This window comes from Medicago truncatula, chromosome 2 (assembly GCF_003473485.1).
Source record: "Medicago truncatula cultivar Jemalong A17 chromosome 2, MtrunA17r5.0-ANR, whole genome shotgun sequence".
NCBI lineage: Eukaryota > Viridiplantae > Streptophyta > Magnoliopsida > Fabales > Fabaceae > Medicago > Medicago truncatula.
This window is the reverse complement of record NC_053043.1, coordinates 19456678-19481961: the sequence shown is the minus strand read 5'-3', so window position 1 is coordinate 19481961 and position 25284 is coordinate 19456678. Positions and strand designations below refer to the sequence as shown.

The window sequence follows — 25284 nt, the reverse complement described above, 5'->3', positions numbered from 1 at the left end:
CATGGCAGTTGAGTGGGGGAGCGCCGCTTCTTCTATGAAAGTTGTTTGGAGAAACTCGCACTATGACTGTGTCAAATAGTTAGCGGAAGCGAATATAGTTCCAATAATTTTGCATATTGGCCACCTAATAGTTCCATCCGGCTAGGTATTGCAGATATATGACGGCTGAGTTTCTGAATATATATATATATATATTTTTTTTTTCTTTCTATGCTATGTAAACTAGTAAAAGACAAGTAATATGCTATGTAAACTAATAAAAGACAAGTAATATTGTCAAATGTTTAAGGATAATAAATTAAAAAATTCAGTTTGTTTTTTTTAAAAAAAAAAAACTAAAATGTAATATATTAAACTAAACCAACAAGTTCTTCCACGAGATGTATCGACAATGACATGATACAATTTTGAAAACTCATGACTATATATGTTTAAAATATATATATATATTTTTTTTCAACAAGCCATAATATAATATATTAAATTACCATAAGTGGTTCATCTCGCACAAGGCGTACAAAAGAGAATCACTCAAACATATTACATAGTTATGTCTATGTTGCCACAGAAATCACCACGAAATAATAACAAAAAAGAAGATTACACCATAACAATCATGCAATGTAAAGGATGCCGCCACCAATCTTGATAACTGAAGGCGAAAGTCTGCATCTTGACCTTTAACCACAAGAAATACATTAGTTTGACCTTGTCTGCTATGTGAACAGAATCCAAAGCCTTCTTGTTCTGGACCGGTCACAAGGCCAACCGCATGTCGACAAGTGGCCTAACTTACACCACCTCAAGGCTCCACATTCAAAGGAGCACGCAATCTTGCGTGCACCGTGCCACACAGGAGCGCGCCTCCGCGCAAGGATCGTCATACACGTGTCCTTTCCGCTTCTAATCATACGCTGCATAACCCGGAGACGGTTATGACCCAAGCGCATCTATATAAGGGTGAACTTGCTTCACCCTTAAGGTACACATATGTCTTTATGAGACGTTTATTACTCAATTGTTGAGATTTGGAGATTTATATTGGTAATGTAGTATGATTATGTGGCATGGCTACCTCGAGATTTTTATTAACAATATTGTGATTTATTCTACTGCGATGTTTTGAGAAAAATTATTTATGCATGTTTTGAAAATTATGGAAGAAGTAACATGTAAATCCTTTGCATGATATTTAGTATTTGCGTAATTTATCGCTTTAAGGGTTTAGGGTGTTACACTTACTCGCATGATCAGCAGATTCAACTCGAAAGTTGATAGGTAGTAAAAACTGAAATCGCATTATCACTCATCCCACTCAATTTCTTCTCTGTATGTGAGATTCCCCTTTCGTTACCCTCCCTTCTTGATCAACCCTCTCTTATTTTTCGTTCTTCCTCCGTTTTTTCCTTTAGCTATGTCTCTGTTCCCCTTTCAATTTCAATTATTTCTTGTAGATCTATTCAATTTTTTCAATTTCAATTAACTGTTACTGTTCTTGTTTAACTTAGTTATGAATTAGTGAGAGTGGTGTTATAATTGTGTATTTGATTTGATGCATATTCTTGTTAAAATTGTTGATTGTTGTAATGATATGTTGTCATGGTGATGTTTCCCATTCAATTCTATGCAAAAATATTCCATTAGATTGAGTTTTTACCAACTTTTATGTGATTTTTGAATTCCATTGTTGCTGGAAAATTTTAAGAAGTTCATGGCGTTCATCATCTTCATAACTCTGCAATGTTTTGATCCAAATAGAGTGTAGAAAAATTGTTTTTGGTGCAAAAAAACAAAGGAAGCCAAATATAATTATAATAAAAAATGATAAAAAAAGATAAATTGAGAAAATAATCTAGAAATTCAAAAGCCCAGTTAGTTTTTTTTTTTTGAAAGATAAAAGCCCAGTTAGTTTTAAAAATTCAGAGGAAGCCAAATATAATTAAAAAGAAGATGAATTGAAAAAAAAAAAAAAAAAAAAATTTAAAAAAATCTGAAGTGCACAAAAAATAAAAGGAAAATTCTATGGTGAAGTCAATGACTTTTTTGATGAAGTTAACACTATAACATCAAAAATATAATGAGTAACACCCCATTGTTTGTACAATGACATCAAAAGTTAAGTTCTCACAGTATCATCAACTCATCAGATTAATAAGACTACACTTAATCTAATTTTATCCTACATTGTTATAAATGTAACATCCCACAAAGTGTAACACTTAAGACTATCACATAATATCATCAACTCTGTGTGCATGTTAAAGATTCCGACAATAAAATAATACCTGTAAGTCCAAGATATTGCAAGCATTACTAGATGAATTACTATTGATCATTAATCAGAAATTAACAATTTAAAAATGAATTAAACATTAAGATCAAAATTAACTTTTTCAAAAAAGTCAGTTTCCTAACTGCACCATAGAAGCTCCCAAAATAAAATAAGGGCATGGCAGCTAAAAAAAAAAAAAAAAAATCCAAATTTGAAATTTTCTTTCTCCATTTTATTCTACACAATTTATCACTATTTTAGTATGTTTTTACTTGAGAGATTCATTGGTTATAGTAAACCAAATTGCTCGCTAACTTTAGGTCTCTGTGTCTTTGTTTTACAATTAAATCCAAATTTTCTTGTTTGATATTCCTCTTTGAGTGTGTTTTCTTGGCTTATTTTTTCTTGCTTGTCTTTAAATTTCTATTGGTTTTGTCTTAGAGTTTCATGTGTGTATTTGACCTCTTGTGTGATGATAAGTTCTATTTGTGGGATTGCCTTGATTGATTTGGAAAGTAACATCAACACCTTGGTGGTTGAAATTCAATTTGATTCTTCTAAGAGCCTCAAGGATAAAAGAAGGATGTGAAAAACTCTCTTCAAATAACAAGTGTTTCATGGCAATCATAACTTGAAGATGCACTAGTAGTTGTTATTTTAATATTTATATATGATTAATTTTGATTTAGTTTCATTTTGATCTTATATTATTATATAGTACTTTGATGATTTCAATTGTTCGACGTACTCTAAAGATTAATTAATAGAAATCAAGGAAGAATGGAGTTAGTTCGTACTCGACCTAAAAATTACATGATATTTTTACTATAAGGTTAGTTTCATGTTATTAATTATATACTATTATATGTTCTACCACATTATATATAGTATTGGTTTAATCCTCAATGCTTAAGTAATTTCTCTCTTATAATATATTATAAATTTCTTAGGAATCTTCACCTTTTTATTCAGATGAAGGAAGTTCCAAAAATGTGAAAGTGCATCATGGTCTATTTGTTTCTTTATAAAATCTCTTATGCCTTGTTATGGGGAAAAAGTCATAAACGACCAAATGCGTAGAGAGATTTTGCTGGACGAGGATTGAATGTTAACTAAGAAGATTTTGATGTTTATGTTGACTAAGTTGTAACTTCTTAGAGATAAGTAATCATTTGTAACATTTAGAGGTAGTGAGTATAATTTGTAACTTCTATTCTATGTATAACAATTACATACATTTGATGATATATTAAGGTTTTATTGGTTAAATTACATTCTCAATTATTATGTGCCAAAAATATATATGTATTTTGTTTGCTACAGTATAAAATATTGACTTTTATGTATAATCAATATATTTAGATTTTAATATAGAAAAATAAAATTGCAGTAGTACTTATCTTTGAAAAAGTGCTTATAAACTAAAAGGCGCTATCTAACATCATCCTTAGATAGCGCATAGAAGTGAAAGCGCTATCTAAAGCCATTCTAAGATATAGCATTTAAAGGCAAAAACACTATAGAAAGGCACCTTTAGATAGCGCTTTTTACTTATTTTAAAGCGCTATTTAGACCTTTACCAGAGCCATATTACATAGTGCTTCTAAAGCGCTAACTAAAACAAAACAAAAAATGCGCTATATAAAGCCTTTTTGGCATAGTGATGAATAAGACTAGACTTTTACGTAAATCTAACAATTAAATAGAGGGGGATTAAAAGAATCCTAACCACTGCTAACATTCTGCAATGAAAACAGGTAAACCTTATTCAGTTACAAACAAATTAAATTACAAAACTCTAAACCCGTATCTTTTTTTTTTTTTATGGAAGTCTCATGGACCCTTTGGGCCTCGTCAGGTCTCTTCACAATTTGGTTAGCCTATATTATTACTCTTTTTTGACATCACAAAAGGTTAAAATATAAAAATAATTTCTTCCACAACACTTCGACGTCTCTTCACATCATAAAAAATATTTTTCATGTGATCTCCTTAGCATGTTAAATGACACACAACACTTCAATGTACTTAAAAGTCGTTTTAGAAAGTATGCTAAACATTATTTAATCTATGTAAAGAAAACATCAACTTTATATATTATAAAGCGTTCGAATCCTTTTCTGTTTATAATAATATCATAATTATGAAGTTATTTTATGTTTTGATCTACTTTATTTCTCTATTTCTTGTTATAAATGTTCAAGGTAAATCATTTTTCATTCATTTAAAACTTTTTTCTTTACGTCTAACATAATCTCATATCCCCGTTTAGTAACATAACATTCTAATGTTCTCTTTTTCTCTTACAGCATTTTTCGATTGTGAGAATCATGATGACTGTAAAAACAAAATTAAGTATGTGCTTCCTCGGATTGCGGAATGTCGCGATTACAAATGTAATTGTTTTCCTTTAAATCTTTCAAAAACTCTTTGGAGTGCAAGTACAAAGAGAGTGCACAAAAGTCTTGCTCAAACGAATGATTTCTTGCACTAGAAAAAGATCAATTAAAAATTGTTTATGATAAAATTATCATGGTATGTGATTTAATAAGTTTGTTGACACCTAATAATTAGTTATTTTTCCTTTCCTATTTTTAAAGATCATGGAGTTATGGATTTGTATTCTTATATGATTTTAATGAAAATATATATAGTATTAAATATTATTATTTAGATTGTCTTCATTCCTCTAATCTCACTTAACACCCTAAATCTTATCTAGGTTTTACTAATTATAACTCAAAAATAGACTCTTGCATTTACTTAAGATGATTGTAGGATACAATGAATTCTTAAGAAGTTTTAGTTGTTCTTTTGGTCCTCGTATTTTTCAAACTAAAAAATAGTCCCATCTTTTTAAAATGAACCTTTTGGTTTCTAAATTATATAATTTTTAAAATTTTTTGTGCCAACCTTGATTTGAACAATAGTTTTTTTCTCTCTAGAAAAGGTGATTATTGCCTCCATAAGTGGTACTTCTGTTAAGGGTCAAGATTACGGTTAAAATCAATACATTAGGGCCCAAAAATCACTGGCACGAAAAATAACAAAAATTATAATAAACGAGGGGGAAAAGTTCAATTTTAAATATGGGGGACTATTTCTTTGAATGTCATTGAATAGGAGGAGAAAAATTCAATTAATTTAATATTTCCCCCCGGTCCTTTTAATATAAGAAGAAAAAACAAAAAAAACACAAAAACCAATACAATTATTAATTGTTACAACTTTTTAAATAATTTTACAAATATATCCCTATAGAAAGTTGTGAACCATTAAATACATTCACTAATATTGAAAAGACAAATATTAAATGAAGGATATAAAAGTCTTTTATGCAATAACTACACCTTAAAACTTGTGACAATTACTTATAAATAGGACCAAATTTTTTTTTGAAAATTTTCTTATAATAAGGATCGGAGGGAGTATTCTTAAAAGTTTTTTTTTTTTTTTGGTACATAGTATTCTTAAAAGTTATTTAATACAATTAATAATCTAAAACAGATAACTCCTTAAACTACATTATTTTAACGGGCGACGGAAGTTGTGAAAGTATGAAACAATTAGTTGCAAGTAGGAGGGCATATGTGTCTTTACCACTTCCTAGTATATAATGCTATACTCCCTTATTATTTTTTCATTCTTCTGTTTCCTACACTTAACAAAAGCAATCAGAAAACAACATATCCATTTGCTGAACTTCATATCCTTCCCCACCTCACTTCATCCAAACTCTCTTTTCCCAAAGTCAACATGCAATCATACATAATTCATCCCTATAACAAGTGAATACATCAATTAAGTCTTGAACTCCTTTTTCTATCTCTTTGGCCGAAAATGTAACAATTCATTTTTTCTAGAATTATTTTAATTATTTATTATGTGTGTTATATGCGTTTGTGTGTGATTAATTGTCTCTGTGTGTATTTTATTTGGGATTTGTGGATTTTTGGCCTATAAGGGTATTTTAGTCATTTTTATACTCAATGGTATGTTGGTCATTTAATTTTGTGAGCAAGGGTAAATTATTCATTTTATTAGAAGGTTATTTTTGGTGTTTTCAGTGAGAATAGTTATTTTTACTGAGTTACAAGTGAGTTGAAATAATTATTTAGAGACGGTAATTATTCATTATTTTGACGGCTTAAGTGAGTTGTAACTTTTGAGAATTAGTTAATGAGAATGCTAATCTCATTATGACAATTAGAAGCCTAACCCAATTATGAGGTGATTATATATATATATATATATATATATATATATATATATATATATATATATATAAAAGCTTCTGATTCAACCTTAGCTCGACCATAACACCATAATGACGTTTGAAGTGCATTGGTCCACTAGCGATTATGGTGTGGGTATGGGTGGGAATGAGCCGGGCCGAGCCGGGATTTACTTAAATACGCCAAGCCTAGTTGAAAAACGTAAAGCCTAAGTCTGGCCTATTAGCCTTATAATAATGGGGGTATTGATTCACCCTGTGTAGAACAATTTGTACCTTCTTTTAAAAACGAGGTATCGATTCACCCCTTTTGTGTTTTGGATGGTTTGGAATGTTCATATTAAGTATATAATTTTTGGTGGTCGATGTTGCACCAACATTTTTTTGGTCCACGACCATGCAACCATGAATACTACAAACGGGGGAACCTAATAGATGTTTGTTGATCAATATGACAAAAGAATAAGGTAAAGGTGGTATAGCTTTTCTCTTTTAAAATTGTTGCAAAAGAGTGGTTTTGAAAATCCTTTTGAAAGCCAATGACTATTAGAAATCATGTGAGGATTCCAAATAATAAAAATAGAAGCAATGCGTAAAAGGTTATTAAATTTGAACGAAAGTTTCACACTGGAATTGCAATGAGAAAATCAACTATATTACTATTCAAGATAATCCACAAAACACTTAACTATTTCAAACGAAACCGAACCTTAAATAAGAAATCACTTCCACAAGAAATGAACAACTTTGATATTTGAGACTGGCAACATAACTTTGTTGGCGGGTTTTCTCAGAATATTGGGCACTCTATAGGATTGGAAGCTGAATTTTGTGCTGTCATGTTTGGCTTAGAAAAGGCGGTGGACCTGAACTTGAATTCGCTTTGGATTGAGTGTGACTCTGTGACGGTTGTGAAGGCTTTCTCTTATGCTCTGCTGGTTCCAGTGGCGGAGCCCTTCATGGGCGTGGCCCACCCGGAAAAATTTAAAAATCAACGATTATAAATCTATTTTGCGAGATTTTATGCAATTTTGTATCGGTTTTATGTTTTGGTTGATCTAAATTCCTGCAAAGTGGTGTAGTGTCCCACCCGAAAATTTAAATAATTCAATTATAGGTCTAATTTATGAGACTTTAAACAATTTTTCAATAGTTAATTTTAGTGGCCCACCCTAACATTTTTTTCTGACTCCGCCACTAGCTGGTTCCTTGGAAGCTTCGTACTTGTTGGCGTAATTGCATTTTTTCGGTTCAGCACCGCATCCGTTTCTGTTGTCATATACACCGCGAAGGAAACTCCGTTGCTGATGCGTTCGCCAAGAACGGACAAGGGCTGCATGTTTTTTCCTTCCATTGGTGGGATTCCCCCATCCCTTTATTACTCCCTTTTTGTCTTGGGACAGTAGTGGTTTGATCTACTCTAGAACTGTAATGTAACAAATTCTGTACAGGGTTCAGACCCCCTCCTGGTTTTATTGCTTTCCTCTGTTTGATAAAAAAAAAAAAAAAAGTTAAAATTCATTTCTTTGAAAAAAGTAATTTTTTTGGGTATTAAGAAAAAGAAATAGCTCCAAATTTGTTTTAAATTTTTACAAGAAAAAATCTATTTAAAAACTTTTTTTTTTTTTTTTTACAATAGTATGAGCACTAATGACTATATTACAGTTGACACATGTTGAATTCAAATTTAGTCCTTTATGTTATAAAGTCAAACAATAACCCCTGAACTGGCACCACTTTTTTCATTTTAAGTGTTGTTTAGATATTTTTTTTAATTTTGTTTATTAAAAAAGTCATTTTTGAGTCAAAAATGAAAAAGCTATTAGGATCAAATTTCCTCAAAATCTATTTTTATTTTTTTTTTTCCAAAAACAAGGAGGTAACCAACATAAATAGGTTTAGATTTTTTTAATAATCTATAGAAATATCTATAGATGTTGTAACACAAACTCTATATCTTTTTTTTTTTTTTTTTTTTTTGAAAAAAGAGGGCCAAAGGCCAATAGAAAAGAAAGGAAACTACAAAACCACACTAACGCTTCTAGACATGCAAGCCCCATATATGTCATCAAAGTGGAAATTCTGAAGCTCCTTAGGTGAAACCTTACATCATAATAACTCAGGTTAAGACTAAAACTATCTAGTCTATTAGCACATATGTTTCCTTCACTCAAGGTGTGTTTAAAGATAACATGCCATTGTAACATTGAGAGGCCTTGGATATGCTAAACCAAAATTGAGCTATTTCCATTAAGCTTACGGCTCCCAATTACCATATAAATAAAAAGCTTAGAGTCACTTTCCAGTATGAGATTTATATATCCTTGTCTTCTCGGAATTTGCATTCATGTATACATTCTCTACATTTTAACATTAAGGGTGTCACAAGCTCCAATCTTTTGTGTATACTCTTTTAGCCCTTGACCATTTGAGTCCCGAAAAAGAAATCCATATCCCACAATGTACATTGAACTCATCTATGCTTCATCACAGTAGAGTTGGATCCAATCCCTATGACTTTGCTTAATGTGCCTTAACGCTCATGATATTATAAGTCCACAATTAGAGAGAAATATTGCACAAATGGAACTTGAACCATAATTGGAATAGGTCTTAATTTTATAGTCGTTGTGAGCATAAATCTCAAACAATACTTGGTCTAATTCTATTTTAGAGTTACTTTTTATTTTCATTGCAAAACAACAACTCTTACAAATCTCTCCAATTTACTTCTTTTCATTAGGTTTAGTTTAATTGCCGAGTCAAAAACAACAATCTATATAAAATGTTCGTAAAAAAAAAAATCATATAATTTGCTTATCATAAATTATGAGATGGAAGGAGACAAAGAGTCCGAGTGATCTAAATGTCTTTGCACACTAGATATATTTTATAAGTCAAGAGATATATGAATGTGACAAAAAAAGGAGGTTTTTTTAAGGGAAAAATAGGTTTTTCTTCATATTTTAATTTTCAAACATTTATTTCCATATGTAAAAAAAAAAAAAAAGTAATTTCCAATTTTTTTCTTCATATTTAAAAAAATATTGGAATTTTTTTTTCAGTTTTTTTAATTTTAAAAAATAAATTTCAGAATTTAAAAAAAAAATTTTAAATTTTATTGACATGGACTGCCACATGGCCAAAACCATACCATGTCAGCAAAAAAGTGGGGTCAGGGACCTTTTTCAAACAAAAAAAGTTTTACAGGGATGTTTTTCAAAGTTTTTTTTTTTACAGGGACGAAAATCATATTTAAGCTTTTAATTAACTTTTTTTTTTTTTTGTCAAGTAGCCTAATGGCTAGAGCTCACACAATTTAATTGTGGAGAAGTGGAGTGTCCGGGGTTCGAACCCCAGCTCCTGCATATAATATGCAATATCCCTACCAACTGAGCTAAGCTCACGGGGATAGCTTTTAATTAACTTTAATGTGCACTCTTATTAATTTTTAAAATTTTCAAATATATGACATTTTAAATGCTTTTAGGTTTGCTAAAAAAGAAATGCTTTTAGGTTAAAGGGGTACCACATGGTCAACCTATATTATTATTATTATTACTCTTTTGTGACTTCCCTTTTTTTATCACAAAAGGTTAAAATATAAAAATATTTCTTATCATTGATTTTTTTATGTGACCTCCTTACTAAGTGTGTTAAAGAGACACACACAACACTTCAATGTAGTTAAGAGACATTTTAATAATTATGCTAAAAAGTATTTAAATGGTCGGATCCTTTCTTAATTTTTACATTCAAAGTGGGGAAATATGGCCAAACTTATGAAGTTATTTTATGTGATGATCCACTTTATTTCTCTATTACTTATTACAACAAATGTTCGCGGTAAACCATTTTTCATTCATTTAAAATTTTCTTCTTTACTACGAACATAATATTTTATCCATGTTAAGTAGTAACATGCTTATATTCTCATTTTTTTATTACAGCATATGATGATTGTTATAATCATACTGAATGTACGAACAAAATTAAGTGTGTGCCTCCTCGGATTGCACAATGTTTCCGGTTCAAATGTGATTGTATTCGTTTGAATAATGGTCCAAAAACTCCTTGGAGTGCAACACCAAAGAGAGTGCACATAAGCCCTACAAGGAAGAATGATTTTTAGCACTAGCGAAAATTGTTTATGATAATATATTCCGATATGTGATTGAATAAATGTGTTAACAACCAATAATTGTTTTTATTCTTTCCTAATTTCAAATACCATGGTGTTATGGTTTTATAATCTTATATAATTTTAATGGCAATATATAAAGTATTAAATAATATTATTTAGATTGTCTTTTATCCTATTTATTTCACTATAATCTTATATAGTTTTATCCTATATATTTTTTTAAAAAAAATTCAATATGGCATAAACTTCTTCTGACCTAAGTTGGGTTGAGGGATGGTGATAAGATGTAAACAATCAACAGAAACAGTCCTGAGAACCTCTTCATCCTCAGATAGTTGGAGATTAAGTGTTGCTGATGCCCTAAAGGACAACAACTCTCTACTACTCGCAGCAACAATCTTTTTAGCAATAAAGAGTTGAAGTTCCAAGAGGAATGCTTTCGTGGTGTAAAACTGGTACGTTCTTCTTACAAGAAAAGGAAGCCCCAAATATGAAGAAGAAGAGAGTTTGATGGAAGGAAAGTGAAGAAACAAAGCTTTTTATAATGATGAATACGAATGGTAAAGTTGTCTTCTTATCTTTTTCTTCCATAATTACCACATGTGGAAAAGAAGGTAGAAGTGTTTTTAAGTTAGTGGATAATTAATGATTTTGGAAGACATAAAACCTTGGGAATCTTGTGGAGAAAGGAACAATGATGATGGACATGGGGAGTTGCGAAGGTTTACACCTAAAGAGTTAGATAAACCACAAATGGCGCCTATAGGGTCATAAATAAATTTCTATGCGTTTCAAGGGAAAAGACGTGGCCCAATCAAAGCCTAAAACGATAAAAGGGACAAAAATTGAAAAGATCATGTTTGGAAGGTAACGAGTGGGTTGATGTCATATTTCAAGATGACCCAAGAACAGTAGTAAAAAATGCCAATGTTCTCCTCTTTTGAGTAGTGTCGTCGAAAATTGGGGGGGGGGGGGGGGGGGGGGGGGGGGATTTTGTTAGCCTGTAAATTTGACAGGCTCATTTAACATGGTCAACATTTTTTTGACCTTTAACTTTGCAGGAATCGAAGAGCTTTCTCAATGGGTGGAATAACCATTTATCACTATGAGAATGACTCGTGACTATTAAGTAATGTTCTATGTGGTATTCTCATGACGTGTCAATCCAATATAAATATTACTCCAAATATCTATATCTATCTGAAAACTTGATAACTTTTTATCCATGATACGTGAGATGTGATCATTAGTCAACTCGCATAATAGTCTTTATGCTTTAAAGTTATCCCACTTGACACTAAGGCATGACTAAGGATGTTGGATAAATGATCATGGCAATTTTATTGTATTGATTCTATTTGAGTTATGCTTATTTAATATATCTTGTTATTCATGTTGTATGGCTTTGCTTAACGTGCCTTAACGCTCATGATAATTTTTTTTTTGAAGGAACGTGATGAGTCATTTATTGCTTATTTTTATATGCTTTTTAGTTTAGTTTTAATTAGATTTTATTTTATTTTACATTAGTATTATTTCCTTTTTAGGATAGTTTACTACAAATTGCATTTTATTTTATTTCAGGAATGAATATTGGATGGATTGAGTCTTGGAGCAAAAGAAAGGGACTTCGAGCTGATTGAATGTGAAAATACGAAGATTCGGAGACAAAAATACGTCTCCCCCAAGTCATAAGCTTGGCACGGCCTGTGCCATCATTGGCACGGCTGTGCCACCCTCCAGAGTCGTTTTTGCTGCTTTTGCTTAGATTTTAAGCTACTCTATTTTTAGCCCGAATGTAATTGCTTAGATTTTAAGTCGAATGTATGCTATAAATAGAGTAGCCATCCATCACAAATATTCATCTTTTCTTGGAATTCAATAAGTGACAATTGCTTTTCTAATTAAAGTTCTTTTCTTTTCCTTTATTTTCTTGTCATTTACTTTTATGTTTTCTCTCTTCTTCCCCATGTCTACGATGAACATGAGTGAGTAGATTTCTCCTTCTCTTGGGATTGTTGGATAAGTCTAAATGACATAATCCTAATCAAGCCAAGCTCTAAGCCTTAATTTTATGTAACCCTAGTTTCTTATCTAAATTCACCGCTTTAACATGGATCAACCATTATCAAACTGTGGAAACAAAAGTGGAGGGTTTGATAATTGTTTATCCATCATCTCAAATATCAATTCATAAAACGAAAGTGGAGCTTTGATATTCGAACAAGTGAATTTAGACAAGGATTGCAAAGGCAGCGAAATAGTCTTTGCAATCTTTGAGACATATAGTTTCGATCTTCAAGGGAACTAATAATAATCAAGTCAGCGAAATAGGCTTGGTTGTTAGAGGAACCAAAATCTAATAGTAATCAAGTCAGCGAAATAGGCTTGGTTGCTAGAGGAACAAAAGAGAAACTGTCTTGAGAAATTAGGTCTAACATAAAGTTATAAGCTTATAGTTTGGTTTGTGAAGGACTTGTCAATTAGATGAACCAACGATCCCAAGACTCCTTTTATTATTATTATCTTTCAAACGCTTGAAAACCCCAACTTACAATTCTTTTCTCCTCTAATCATTTTCAAAGGTTAATTGAAATAAACTACTCCCTGTCGAAACGATACTCTTTTCATACTACTTCGGTAAGACCGTGCACTTGCGGGTTTATCTCATCAGAACGCTCATGATATTATAAGTCCACAATTAGAGAGAAATATTTCTCGAAGGGGACTTGAACTATAACTGGAATAGGTCTTAATTTTATAGTCTTTGTGAGCATAAATCTCAAATAGTACTTGGTCTTAGAACATAATCTAACTAAGAAGCAGATAAAGGGGATACGAAAAATCTGAATCGCCTTCATAATTCTAATTCATAGTTACTTTTATTTTCATTGCAAAACAACTCATACAAATCTCCCCAATTTACTTCTTTTCATTAGGTTTAGTTTAATTGTCGAGTCAAAAACAACAATCTATATAAAATGTTTGTAAAAAAAAAAAAAAAAAATCAATCCATATAATTTGGACACAATTTGGTTATCATAAATGATGAGATGGAAGAACTCAAAGAGTTCGAGTGATCTAAACGTCTTTGCACACTAAATATATTTTATAAGTCAGAAGATATACGAATGTGACAAAAAAGAGGTTTTTTAAAGGAAAAATAGGGTTTTTCTCTCTATTGTTTAATGAAGTATTCCGAATATTAGTTAGGTTTAATGTGCAATCTTATTATATGATAATTTTTAAAATTTTCGAATATATGACATTTTAAATGCTTTTAGGGTTGCTCAAAAAAATGCTTTTAGGTTAGGGGGTATCACATGGTCAACCTATATTTTTTTTTTTTGAAGGAATGGTCAACCTATATTATTATTATTACTTTTTGTGACTTTCCTTTTTTATCACAAAAGGTTAAAATATAAAAATTATTTCTTATACTTGATTTTTTTTTTATGTGACCTCCTTACTAAGTGTTAAAGAGACACACACAATAATTCAATGTGGTTAACAAACATTTTAATAAGTATGCTAAAAAGTATTTAAATGGTCGAATCCTTTCTTAATTTCTACATTTAAAGTGGGAAAATATGGCCAAACTTACGAAGTTCTTTTACGTTATGATCCACTTTATTTCTCTATTACTTATTACAACAAATGTTCACGGTAAACCATTTTTCATTCATTTAAAATTTTCTTCTTTACTAGTAACATAATATTTTATCCATGTTAAGTAGTAACATGCTTATATTCTCTTTTTCTATTACAGCATATGATGATTGTTATAATCATGCTGAATGTAAAACCAAAATTAAGTGTGTGCTTCCTCGGATTGCAGAATGTGTCCGGTTCAAATGTGATTGTGTTCGTTTAAATGTTCCACGAACTCCTTGGAGTACAAGACCAGAGAATGCACATAAGCCGTACAAAGAAGAATGATTTTTGGCACTAGCAAAAAATCTAAGAAAAATTGTTTATGATAATATTTTCCATGATAAGATTGAACTGTCAATGCAAGGAAACAAAACAGTGAATTAGAAATGAAAGGGAACAAAAATATAGAAAAGAAGGGCTATCTAGAAGTCCATGAAAATTGGGCAGATAAACAATGTCTAAGAAAACAATCTCCAAATGACAAAAACAAAAATAAGCTCTCGCAAAAGAACAACTTTAACAGCAAAATATTTACAAAAATAAACCATGTAAAAGAGGAATTTGAGAGATAAATATGGAACCGATGGAGTATACATATTACGATTATTGAAAGATAAATAAAGATACATTACCATTAATAATTAATTTTAAAGAAGTAAATATTCTTAGAAGATGATAACGACAAACTTGTCAAAATATTATATTTGCTTTATTACAATGTATAGATGCTCAAGAACGGAATTTTGAGCTATTATTAATGATTGTAAATCTTTATTCAATTGATTATATGAAAACTTTACTATTGAGTTTGTGAAAAGACAAATAAATGAGACTGCTCATTAGTTAACTAAGGCGGCGACATTGTCAGCTAGTTTTCAGATCTTGGTCGAGCCACTAAGTTGTATTGAACACATTTTAATTAATAAAATGTTATAAATTTTATCTTAAAATAAAAAAATAAAATAAAAAGATGCTCAAGCTCAACTATACTTCTTAAAGAATAAAGATTTTTGCAAACGAGTTTTACAAGACACTTTTTAAAGATTTCAAATTAAGATTAGTGAAATTCTATTCTATTGAAAAATGGTGGATTCTAAGATGAAGGAGCTATTAAGTCCCTCACTGGTAGATCATTATTAAGAGGCGTCATATTAATCAAATTACACATATCTTATTGTACATTATCTACACTGGATCACACATCTCTTCTTTCACGGGTAAAAGCATGGCTCTGTGAGGGACATACAATCAAATCCTCCCCTTGACGGACTATACCAGATTCACACTATAACGCACAGAGGATATCCTTCCATGGGCCCTCTCTTCCAGAGAGGAATCTACACCGCCATTTTCCCAACAGAGCTTGATTCATAAATCTCACATATCTAATTTCCAACTATCCCTTATCTTTTGGCCTACACACATCTACCTAGCTAACCTAAGGAATTTTCTTGGCACCCTTCAATCCTCCCCAAAGAAATCATTTATGAATTCTGAGAATCCTCTTCCATGCCTTAGTCGACAAGTTCATGAATGAGAGATCGAAGATGAGGTTTGAATTCTGAATCGAATTAATCAACACAACTCCCCCTCCTAAGTTCACAAACCTATTGCTCCAAGAACCAAACCTATTGGATATCAACTTCAAAAACAGAAGTTCCATTTTCTTTCCTAATGATCCAATGTGAAATACCATTCTAGTCTAGTTGCTAAGTATTAAATGTGAGAACCAAAATTTAAAAGGAGAAGACATCAATTAAAAGGAAGGATGATGAGACCTGGTTTGCACTTGCATTCTCTTAAATTTATTGGTTAAGAATTATAAAAGGAAAGGTAAGGAGAAAATGCGTATGTAATAGCATAGTAACTTTCTCGAAATTATATGTCACTTTAGAAAAAATATTTGTCCTAAATTGTATGTCACTTTACAATACCAATGAAACATTAATGTTACTTTTCCTATTATATCCTTAACTATTTATTACTCTTTCATCTTTCAATTCTTTCATTTATCTTTCCCATATCATTATTAAGGATAATTTTGTAAAACAACTCATAATATATCTTTTCTACACAGTATTAATTACATTTCTTAATATGTGTAAAATGTCCAAAACATCATATAATTTGGGACGGAGGGAGTATGTATTTGATCATATCTAGCATTGAGAAGTGTCACTTATATTAGCCCCTTTTTAAACTTCAATCAATATGATATAGAGGAAATAAAGAATAGAAGCGGTTTCACAATTTAGTAATTTACTAAATAATAAATAACATGAAATACTTTCATTCTAATGAAACTTTATTATGTTAAAAGGTTAAAAAAATCGTTAATATCCCACTTTAAATCCAACAGAAAATTGTAAGAAAATACAAAAGCATAACTTGCAGGTCTAAAACTAGTTAACTATTGTTACCATTCGTGCAATCACTTAAAACTGTTGCTTAACTGACTTGAATTTCTCTTTGGTGACATTACCAACCTAAGAAAAGGAAATATAAAATAGAGTTTAAAAATATAAAATGGATTGAGAGATTAGGAGGGGAAATTAGGGAAAGTTCCATTAGTAGAAAAACATCGTTGAGCTTAGTTGAGCTTGAGCAATTCTCGAAAAACATCTACAGCCAGCAGAGTAGGCAAATCCACACATGTAACAAAAATTACAATGACACCTGCAATTTAATATTTAATATATGATTTAATTATATACAATCAAATAAATAATGAACTGGTAATGAAAGAAAAAAATTGAATTTTTGGATCGCAAAAAAACCGTCAATTTTTGTTGACCCAAATATCTCTTATAAATAAGTCAGAAGGATTTATTATGTAAGCAAGAAGTTAAACCCATATGACTAAATATCATTTTTTTTTTTATGCCTTTTCTTTAATCCAATAACTAATGGGTTGTGTTTGTTCAAGTGGTGGATTTAAAACTCTGGTTGCAAATTTTTTAACTTCATTTAATAATTATTACAAAAAGCATAATTACAAAAGGAATATTCTTTTTTTTTTACAACAAAATGAATATTCTACGTAACTTAGAGAGTGTGCTAGAATATATTTACAAAGTTCTGTTAAAAAAAAAAAAAAGAACATATTTACAACATAAATATAATATTTACTATTTAATTAAATATTAACCCTTCTCAAGTTCGTGCGTATAACTCAAATGTGCCAAGCTTGCCACAAATACGCCAATTGATCATTTAAATTGACAAAGATTGTAAAAATGTCGCATGATTCAATCTTATCAGTGACAAGTGGCAGTCTATCTCAATACGTGTGGTTCTCGCATGAAAGACTGGTTTTTTTAGTCAATATGTAACGCGACTTTATTATCACGTATTAGTTTCAATGGTCCTGCTTCTTCGAATTGAAGTTTTTTGAGTAACTTCTTCAACCAAATGTGCTCGCATGTTATTCATGCCATGACACCATATACTCTACGTCCGTGCTTGATCTTGCAACTAGATTTTGTTTCTTAATCTTCTAAGATATCAGGTTTCCTCTAACGAGCACACAATACCCACAAGTCCAACACTCAGTCTTTTTTCCTACACCGCTTCCACCCGGTGTCTTTAAGTCCACATGTTTTGTCCACAATCTTTCTCCTGTTCTTGACAAACTCTCAGCCCGATCACTAAATTGTGTGTTTCTTTGTTAACATTGACTATCCCGCATGATATTGTCCCTCTTCAACCTATTGTGTTCGTCCCTTCCACATGAGCACTATTATTTTTGTTGCTCCCACGACCCCTAGTGCATACCCTCCTAGAGATCCTCCCACGGAGCCTTCCACTCCACTACCTCTTCAAACTTATGTCTGTCGTCAACCACAACCATACATTCTGACACCTGTTCTGCATACTAATGTCATTCCAGACTCTCCTCCTTCGACATCCCCTTTACCGGATCCGACCATAGAATATTACTTTTGTAATTAAAAACCCTAGTTTCTTGGAACATGGTATCGGAGCTATTTTTAATTAAAAATAATCATGTACAATGAGAAAAGTCAACAATAAAAGTGACAAAATATGGGTTAATAGTCTTTTACCCCCCTATAATATAAGTCATTTTCGGTTTTCCCCCTGTAAAATAGTTTTTTTGAATTTCATCCTTGTAATTTGAAGATTTTTTGGTTTTGGACCTTCATGGAAAATTTTACCCCCTGTAATTTGAGCAAATTTAGGTTTACCCCCTTGTAATTTGAGAAAATTTCGGTTTAACCCCCATGTTAATTTGAGCAAATTTCAGTTTACCCCCTGCCATATCTTCAATTTTTTACAGTCAAAATTCATGAAGGTCTAAAACCAAAAATCTTCAAATTATAAGGACGAAATCCAAAAAATATATTTTACAGGGGGTAAAACCGGAAATGACCTATATTACAGGGGATAAAACACTATTAACCCACAAAATATTTAGACTCGGGAGTGGAGATATGACGGGAAGGTCTACAAACATCAGAGTGGACTAAAGATAAGGCAATGATACTCATTTATTAAATCGGTCGGGAAAATTAGTACGAGTGTGTTTCCCTATTTGACACGACTCACAACGCAAACCAGATAATTTGGAAAGACTAGGGACCAACCTTTGAAGTTTGGGGAGACTTGGGTGACCTAACTAAGAATGTACAATAAGTTGGGAATATGTGGTAGGGCATGTTGTTGATGGGTTTGAGATATAATAAAGGCCAATAGACTCACATCCAACACCAATTTTTTTGTCTCGAAAGTTGATCCTGCAAATTAACTTTGCCATTAGTAAATGTGACAACACAGTCATGAAAACGAGTCGATCGACTGATAAAGATTAAATCAAATGGACTTTCGGGCACATAAAGGACAAATGTAATTGATAAAGAAGAAATAATTTGGTCAATGTCAATTGCGCCAATTCCTTGAGACTGTGTTTCAGAACCATTGGTTGAGACGATACTAGGTAAGTAGCTAGATGTGATGAGAGGAGAAAATAACCTTATTAAGAGTAATATGATGAAATGCACCATAATCGAGAACCAATAGAGTAAGTGAAGGTAACTGGAAATTGCAAGCAACTAATTTACCAAGGTGTGCCCCTTAAATAACAGGTCCTGAGTTCTGAAGATACTTTACCTATGCTACAATGATCCCTCCAACTGAAAAAAGGGTAAGGATGCAATAAATAGGCACTAAATTGATAACATTGAGTTAGTGATAATAGTAGAGGTTAATGGTCCTCTTCATTTTACGGTTGAGATAATAATTTAATTGATACAAGTTTGATTTAAACAACATTAAATAAATATGTAGCACATATTAAACCTACGTCAACCACATCACCATCTTCATCTTAAAGATGAGGAAGGTCATTTGTTTTCATTTATAAAGAGTATCGTCAACGATCGTTAGAATTTTTGATAATTTTAAGTACCATTCCACGGTTAGTCTACTTAGAATTCAACTTTTGGTGGAAGAGGCATTGTGAAAGGCATAACAACGCAATGTAGTAGTTGCATAGACCTCTAACTACAACATTGCATTCCCTTTCATTCCAGGATTAACCTTATCAATGGTAAGAGTTCCCCTTGAAAAAGTATAATAGTGAACACTTAAAATAAATACTCATTTCAAAGTTTTCAACAAGAGGGCCAAAGCCCAACGGATTTGGATCTTCTCATGCACTTTCTCTGCTTCTGTCTGTCCTGCCATCATCTCAGCCACTAATCTACGTTTTTCTCTCTTTCCAAAACTGCTGTTATTTATTTCTTTATTTGTTATGAGCTCTCAGCCTGTTGGATGAAACACATGAGGGGTGGCTGAACAATATAGGCAAGAGAGGATCCATTTCCAAGCCGAATGCATTTGATCATTTTGTCAAAATAAAAAATGCATTTGATCATCTCTAAAATTGAGAAGTGTCACTCATTTTAGCCCTTTCTAAAACTTCAGTCAATATGATATGATAGGAAACAAAAAATAAGAAGTGGTTTCACTAATGGATCAATTTGAACTCTTCCATTAAGAAGAGTTTAACCAATGACATTTTTCATGTTGGAATGACAAAGTTAAATGACTATATATTCAAAACTATAATTCTTTTTCTCAATTTTATTTTGTTAAGTTTACCTCCTTCTTCTGTGTGCAATGTTATATATATTTAGAAAATCACAAATCGAGGGAGATTAACTAGAAAGAGAACCTCCTCCAAAAAAAAAAAAAAAATAACTAGAAAGAGAACCTGCATAACATGCTGTTGCAACCCTCAGATTTGGCAACATAAATTCTGCATTTAGGACATCGCCTCCACTTCTTATCCTTAGCAAGGCGCATCAACATAACATCTTCTTTCTTCCTCTCGTCCGCGTTCAGCTTCTCAAACTCGCTGCATTCGATTCCTTCATGCCATGGAACCTTACATTTTGCACAAAACATCCTATTACAATTAGGACATTCTGAGTTTTTAACAGTATCGATTCCGTCATTGATCAAAAGAGCAGAACAGTCTGCAAAGGGACAGTAGAACTTTTCTGAAACATCGAACATAGCCTCACACAACCCTTGACCCCAGCGATCAAAAACCTCGGCAGGCAGAATAAAACGGCAAAACTCCGCTTCCAACGAACCTTTACACTTTGGAAAAGGACACCGAATATTAACGATGTTATCTTCAAGTTTGGAACCTATGTATGATGCCACACAATCCGAGCAATAAGCATGAGAGCAACCGCTGATGTAAATAGCGTCCTTCATTGTTTTAGTGTCCGTGCAGATTTCGCAAACGAATGGAGTGATACTTGAATTTGAAGACTCTCCTTTGTCAAACTTGTTTCTTTTACGCTTTCCATAAGGGGTATTTTTTGGAATGAAATTGATGATCTTAATATCGTCATCTTCTTCATCAGAAAGGTCGATGACGGCAGAGATTGGTCGTTTGCCGGACAAGCGGAATGATTCGAGGTCGATTACTTCTGCCGGAGCTTTGTTTCTTCTCCTGCTTGATGACCCCGGAGCCATTGGAATACACTAGGGTTTCAGATGCTTCGTCGCTATCTTCACTAGGGTTTCATATTTAGCGGAAACATTATTACTTTTTTTATGTTTTAAAGGAGAAACTGATTTTACCTTTTAATGCATAAATCACGGATTTTTTTGGGTAGAACTTTTACCAATCTAAAAAAAAGTTTCCTAATTATCCATAGTAATAAAATAATAAAAACTAAAATTAGTAAAAAAATTAAATTAATTTTTTAATTGACATCAATTGAGATCAATTACGGGAATTTTTTATTTTTTATTTTTACAAAGAGATAAGTTATAAGATTGATTACATTTTGACTATTCCTTTCTTTACTCATGACCTTCTTCCGCACCCTATATTCTTACCTCTCCCGCTCCCTACTTTTTTAACAAAAAGTCCCATAGATTTTCGGATTTTATAATCCAAAATGAGTTATCCCATTGTTTTTGGTAGAAAAATGAGTTTTTTCACTGATTCAAATTTTATTATCCGAACACCCCAAAAAATAGGGTGCATTTCTAGCTTCTTTGGATTATAAAATCCAAACATCTCCTAAACATTCCTTTAGTGCTAAGATTTAGGGGGAAACAGTCTAAATTATATATATTTATATAATCTAAATCGTATCAACACAAATACTAAGTTTGTTTGTAAGATGGATAACCAGATTAAGGACCATACTAATCATCTAACCGGGTGCATTTCTAGTTCTTTGGATTATAAAATCCAAACACCTCCTAAATACCCTTCTTTTGCTAAGAATTCATGGGAAAACAATCTGAATTATATAGAATTATATAATATGAATCGTATCAACACAAATACTAGGTTTGTTTGTAAGATGGATAACCAAATTAAAGACCATACTAATCATCTAACCCCAATTATTGTGTTTTAAGTCATTGTTATTTAATTTTTCATATTCTCGGAAAAATTCAAAAAAATTTGCATTGGTTTTATTTGATTTTTACAATTTTTTGGTGGTATTTTTATATTTTTATTTTATTTGACTTTTTTGGTGCCAACGACAATTAACTATCTATGGGATTTAGATATTTTTAGTCATATATTTATGTATTTTAAGTATTTATTAATATAGGTAAATTCGATGGTACACCTAAAAATCTGAGTGTACCGGTACACCAAATCGTTAAATTAATAATTAAAAATTAGTTGTCGTGTTTGAAGAAAAAGAATTATTTTCTATCATTGACAATTATAATAAACTAAATCTTATTTATCAAAAGTGTCGATAAAATAAAATTAAAATTTTCTGAATTTTTATTTCTCTTAATAAAGAATATTGATTATTTTTTGAGAAAATGTAAAAACTTTAGTATGATTCTTACAAACAATGAAATGATGTTTTTTTAATGAAATAATATTTTCTAAAATATAAATATCGACAAATAGCTCTTTATTTCATAAAAATGATCGTTAATTTGTAAATTTATGAAACAATAATACTGATACACCTCAATTTGTGAGTATACCATAGAAGTTCCCATTAATATATTTATTTAAATTGTCAAAAGAAAAAAAAACTAAAGATTTGCAACTATTGTGAGAGGTCGCAAGCCCATTTAATTTAGGTTACAATGTCTACTTTGCGACAGTTCTGAGTGGTCGCAGATATTGTATTGCGACTATTAGCAACCGTCGCAATAACTTATGTGACGGTTGTAAGTTGTAACAACTGATCCTTGAACCGTTCCTTAAACCGTCGCAATCTATCATTTTAAATGTTGCAAAATGTCTTTTTTCTTGTAGTGTGGTGATAACAACTTGAACGTTGTTAGAAAACTAATTTTGAATTTCATGAATTCCTTTTAATATTGTTTCTAACTATGAATCTTATATATTTATTACTCCCTCTAATCAATATTATAAGCAACAATCAACTTTTTAGGTTCATTTAAGAAATAATGTATTTCATCTATATTATTGACTAAATACATCATTTATTGAATGAACTTAAAAAGTTGATTTTTGCTTATAACAGTGATAGGAAGATTAATTATAACATTTATCTCACACTCACTTGGGGCTAAAGCTGCACCCAACACTAACAAACGTTCACCACAAGGTTGTAAGTTACTCCCTCTGTTTCTAAATATAAGCAAAATTGACTTTTTATATTCATTTATTTAATGATTTATGTTATACATATTATGAACCACATACATCATTAAATGAATGAATCTACAAAATCAATTTTGCTTATATTTTAAAACGGAAAGGAGTATAAGATATAAGAGCCACAACTACGTGCACACCTTTAAATGTTGAGGTCTAGTCAATGATTTTGACAGTCTTCCACCTGATAGGTCCTTTAACAACTCCTTTTTCTTTGGTTACAAAGATAAATTAAAAGGAAAAAGCAACAGAGAAGAATAAACTAAGCTCTAGGATAAAGAACTCCTAAGGCGTCGTTCTTGATCAGAGGAAGAAGGTCGCTTGGAGAAGTATCATAAGTTGAAAATTCTTCATTCGAAGTGGCACCGAGTTTAGCTAAAAAATCAGCACACTGGTTTCCTTCTCTTAGGCAATGATGAACGGTGAAATTCCTTGAGGACAAGAGATCTTTGATGTCTTGAAGCAACACAGCATAGGCATGGTAAGTGATGGCATGCATAGTGAGGAGCTGAATGGAGATCATGGAGTCCGAGTAACAAACCATTTCTTCAATACCTAAATCAATGGCCAGCAGAATACCACGGTGTATTGCTGTAAGCTCGGCAAACAATATGTCAGAACTTGCTGTAATATATCCAGAGAAACCTTTAAGAAATAAACTTGCATAATTTCTTATGATTCCACCAAAACCCGCTCTAATAGGAGTTCCCAAGCAGCTACCGTCAACATTAAGCACAAAACTGTTAAAATTGTTTTCATTCCAGCGTACCGTGCGACCAGGCGTGGTGATTACTTCAGAATGCAGTGCATTTTCAATTGCTTCCACCGCATGTTGAACTTGGAACTGGATGCGAACAAGAGACCATGGTTCATTGCTGAAACACATCTGATTTCTTTGCCTTCATGTCCACCAAAGAGCAGCCAGAAAAATGGTAGAACGAGCACCGGTTGCATTGGTTTTGAGCCAGATTTGCGGAGCACCTTCAACAAAAAATTCCGGTTCCGCAAATCCAATTTTAAGCCAAATGATTTTAGAGTGATTGCAATCACGAAGGCAGTGGAGCAGCGTTTCGTCTTCATTCCCACATCTTGAGCATATTGCAGAATTTACCATATTGCGGTGGCGCAACAAAGAGAGTGTGGGGACTGCATTATGATATGCGAGCCATACTAGAAGCTTGAACTTTTCTGGAATTTTTAATCTCCATATCCAAGACCAAGAAACCATGCTAGGAGTATTGTTTGTAGTAACCGAGTTTCGAAGAAGCCACGAGTAGCCACTCTTAGCATTATAAACGCCATTGACATTTTCTTTCCAAATGAAGGTATCTTCAACTCTTTCATTAAAATTGATGCGGTAGTTGTTAATGAAAGTAGCAATAGCTTGAGGGAGGTTTGTGTAGAGAGCCTGAGTGGGTTGTCCATTGAAAGTGAAGACCTCTCGAACCGTGAGTTGGAGATCGTGAACATCAATGATGGGGACAAGAGAGCCAATGAGCCCATGGGAGCTCCAATGATTGAACCAAAAAGATGAAGATCCTGATCCTGCACGCCAAACATAACCACTATTGAGGATGTCTTTAGCCTTGATAATGGAGGACCAGGTGGGGGAGCTGTTGCTATTGGCGGTGGCATGGAGTGTGTTTGACCTTGATGTGTACCTGTTGGAGAGAATGTTAACCCACAATTTGTTTGTTGATTGAACCATATCCCACACGAGCTTCCCTAGTAAACTTGTGTTAGCATCTCTGGCTGTTCGGATACTAAGGCCGCCAATACTCTTCGGACTAGTGACTGTCTTCCAATTCACCAAATGGATTCCTTTATTATTC

General features: G+C 32.0%; 2 protein-coding genes and 3 long non-coding RNA genes across 5 annotated transcripts; 3 read left to right on the top strand and 2 right to left on the bottom strand.

Moving 5' to 3' along the window:
* Positions 1 to 2502: 2502 nt before the first annotated feature.
* LOC112419186 (uncharacterized) lies at positions 2503 to 3541 on the top strand. The gene is made up of 2 exons (XR_003009336.2): positions 2503 to 3104; positions 3245 to 3541. It is a non-coding gene; the product is annotated as an uncharacterized lncRNA (long non-coding RNA).
* A 782-nt stretch (positions 3542 to 4323) lies between these two features.
* Positions 4324 to 4871, top strand: LOC25486592 (uncharacterized). The gene is made up of 2 exons (XR_003009335.2): positions 4324 to 4476; positions 4582 to 4871. It is a non-coding gene; the product is annotated as an uncharacterized lncRNA (long non-coding RNA).
* Positions 4872 to 10211: 5340 nt separating this feature from the next.
* On the top strand, positions 10212 to 12506 carry LOC25486591 (uncharacterized). The gene is made up of 3 exons (XR_003009269.2): positions 10212 to 10352; positions 10457 to 11210; positions 12235 to 12506. It is a non-coding gene; the product is annotated as an uncharacterized lncRNA (long non-coding RNA).
* An 8017-nt stretch (positions 12507 to 20523) lies between these two features.
* On the bottom strand, positions 20524 to 21312 carry LOC25486588 (E3 ubiquitin-protein ligase RNF144A). Its single transcript, XM_013608183.3, has one exon. It carries the CDS (start codon positions 21310 to 21312, stop codon positions 20524 to 20526), a length of 789 nt encoding a protein of 262 aa, XP_013463637.3.
* Positions 21313 to 23714: 2402 nt separating this feature from the next.
* On the bottom strand, positions 23715 to 24338 carry LOC120578315 (uncharacterized). The gene has a single exon (XM_039830987.1). The coding sequence runs from the start codon at positions 24336 to 24338 to the stop codon at positions 23715 to 23717; it is 624 nt and encodes a 207-aa protein (XP_039686921.1).
* Between the last annotated feature and the right edge of the window lie 946 nt (positions 24339 to 25284).

Coding starts and splice junctions, on each gene's coding strand:
- LOC25486588 (XM_013608183.3), bottom strand. CDS start 21,312: ATGGCTCCGGGGTCATCAAGCAGGAGAAGAAACAAAGCTCCGGCAGAA.
- LOC120578315 (XM_039830987.1), bottom strand. CDS start 24,338: ATGTGTTTCAGCAATGAACCATGGTCTCTTGTTCGCATCCAGTTCCAA.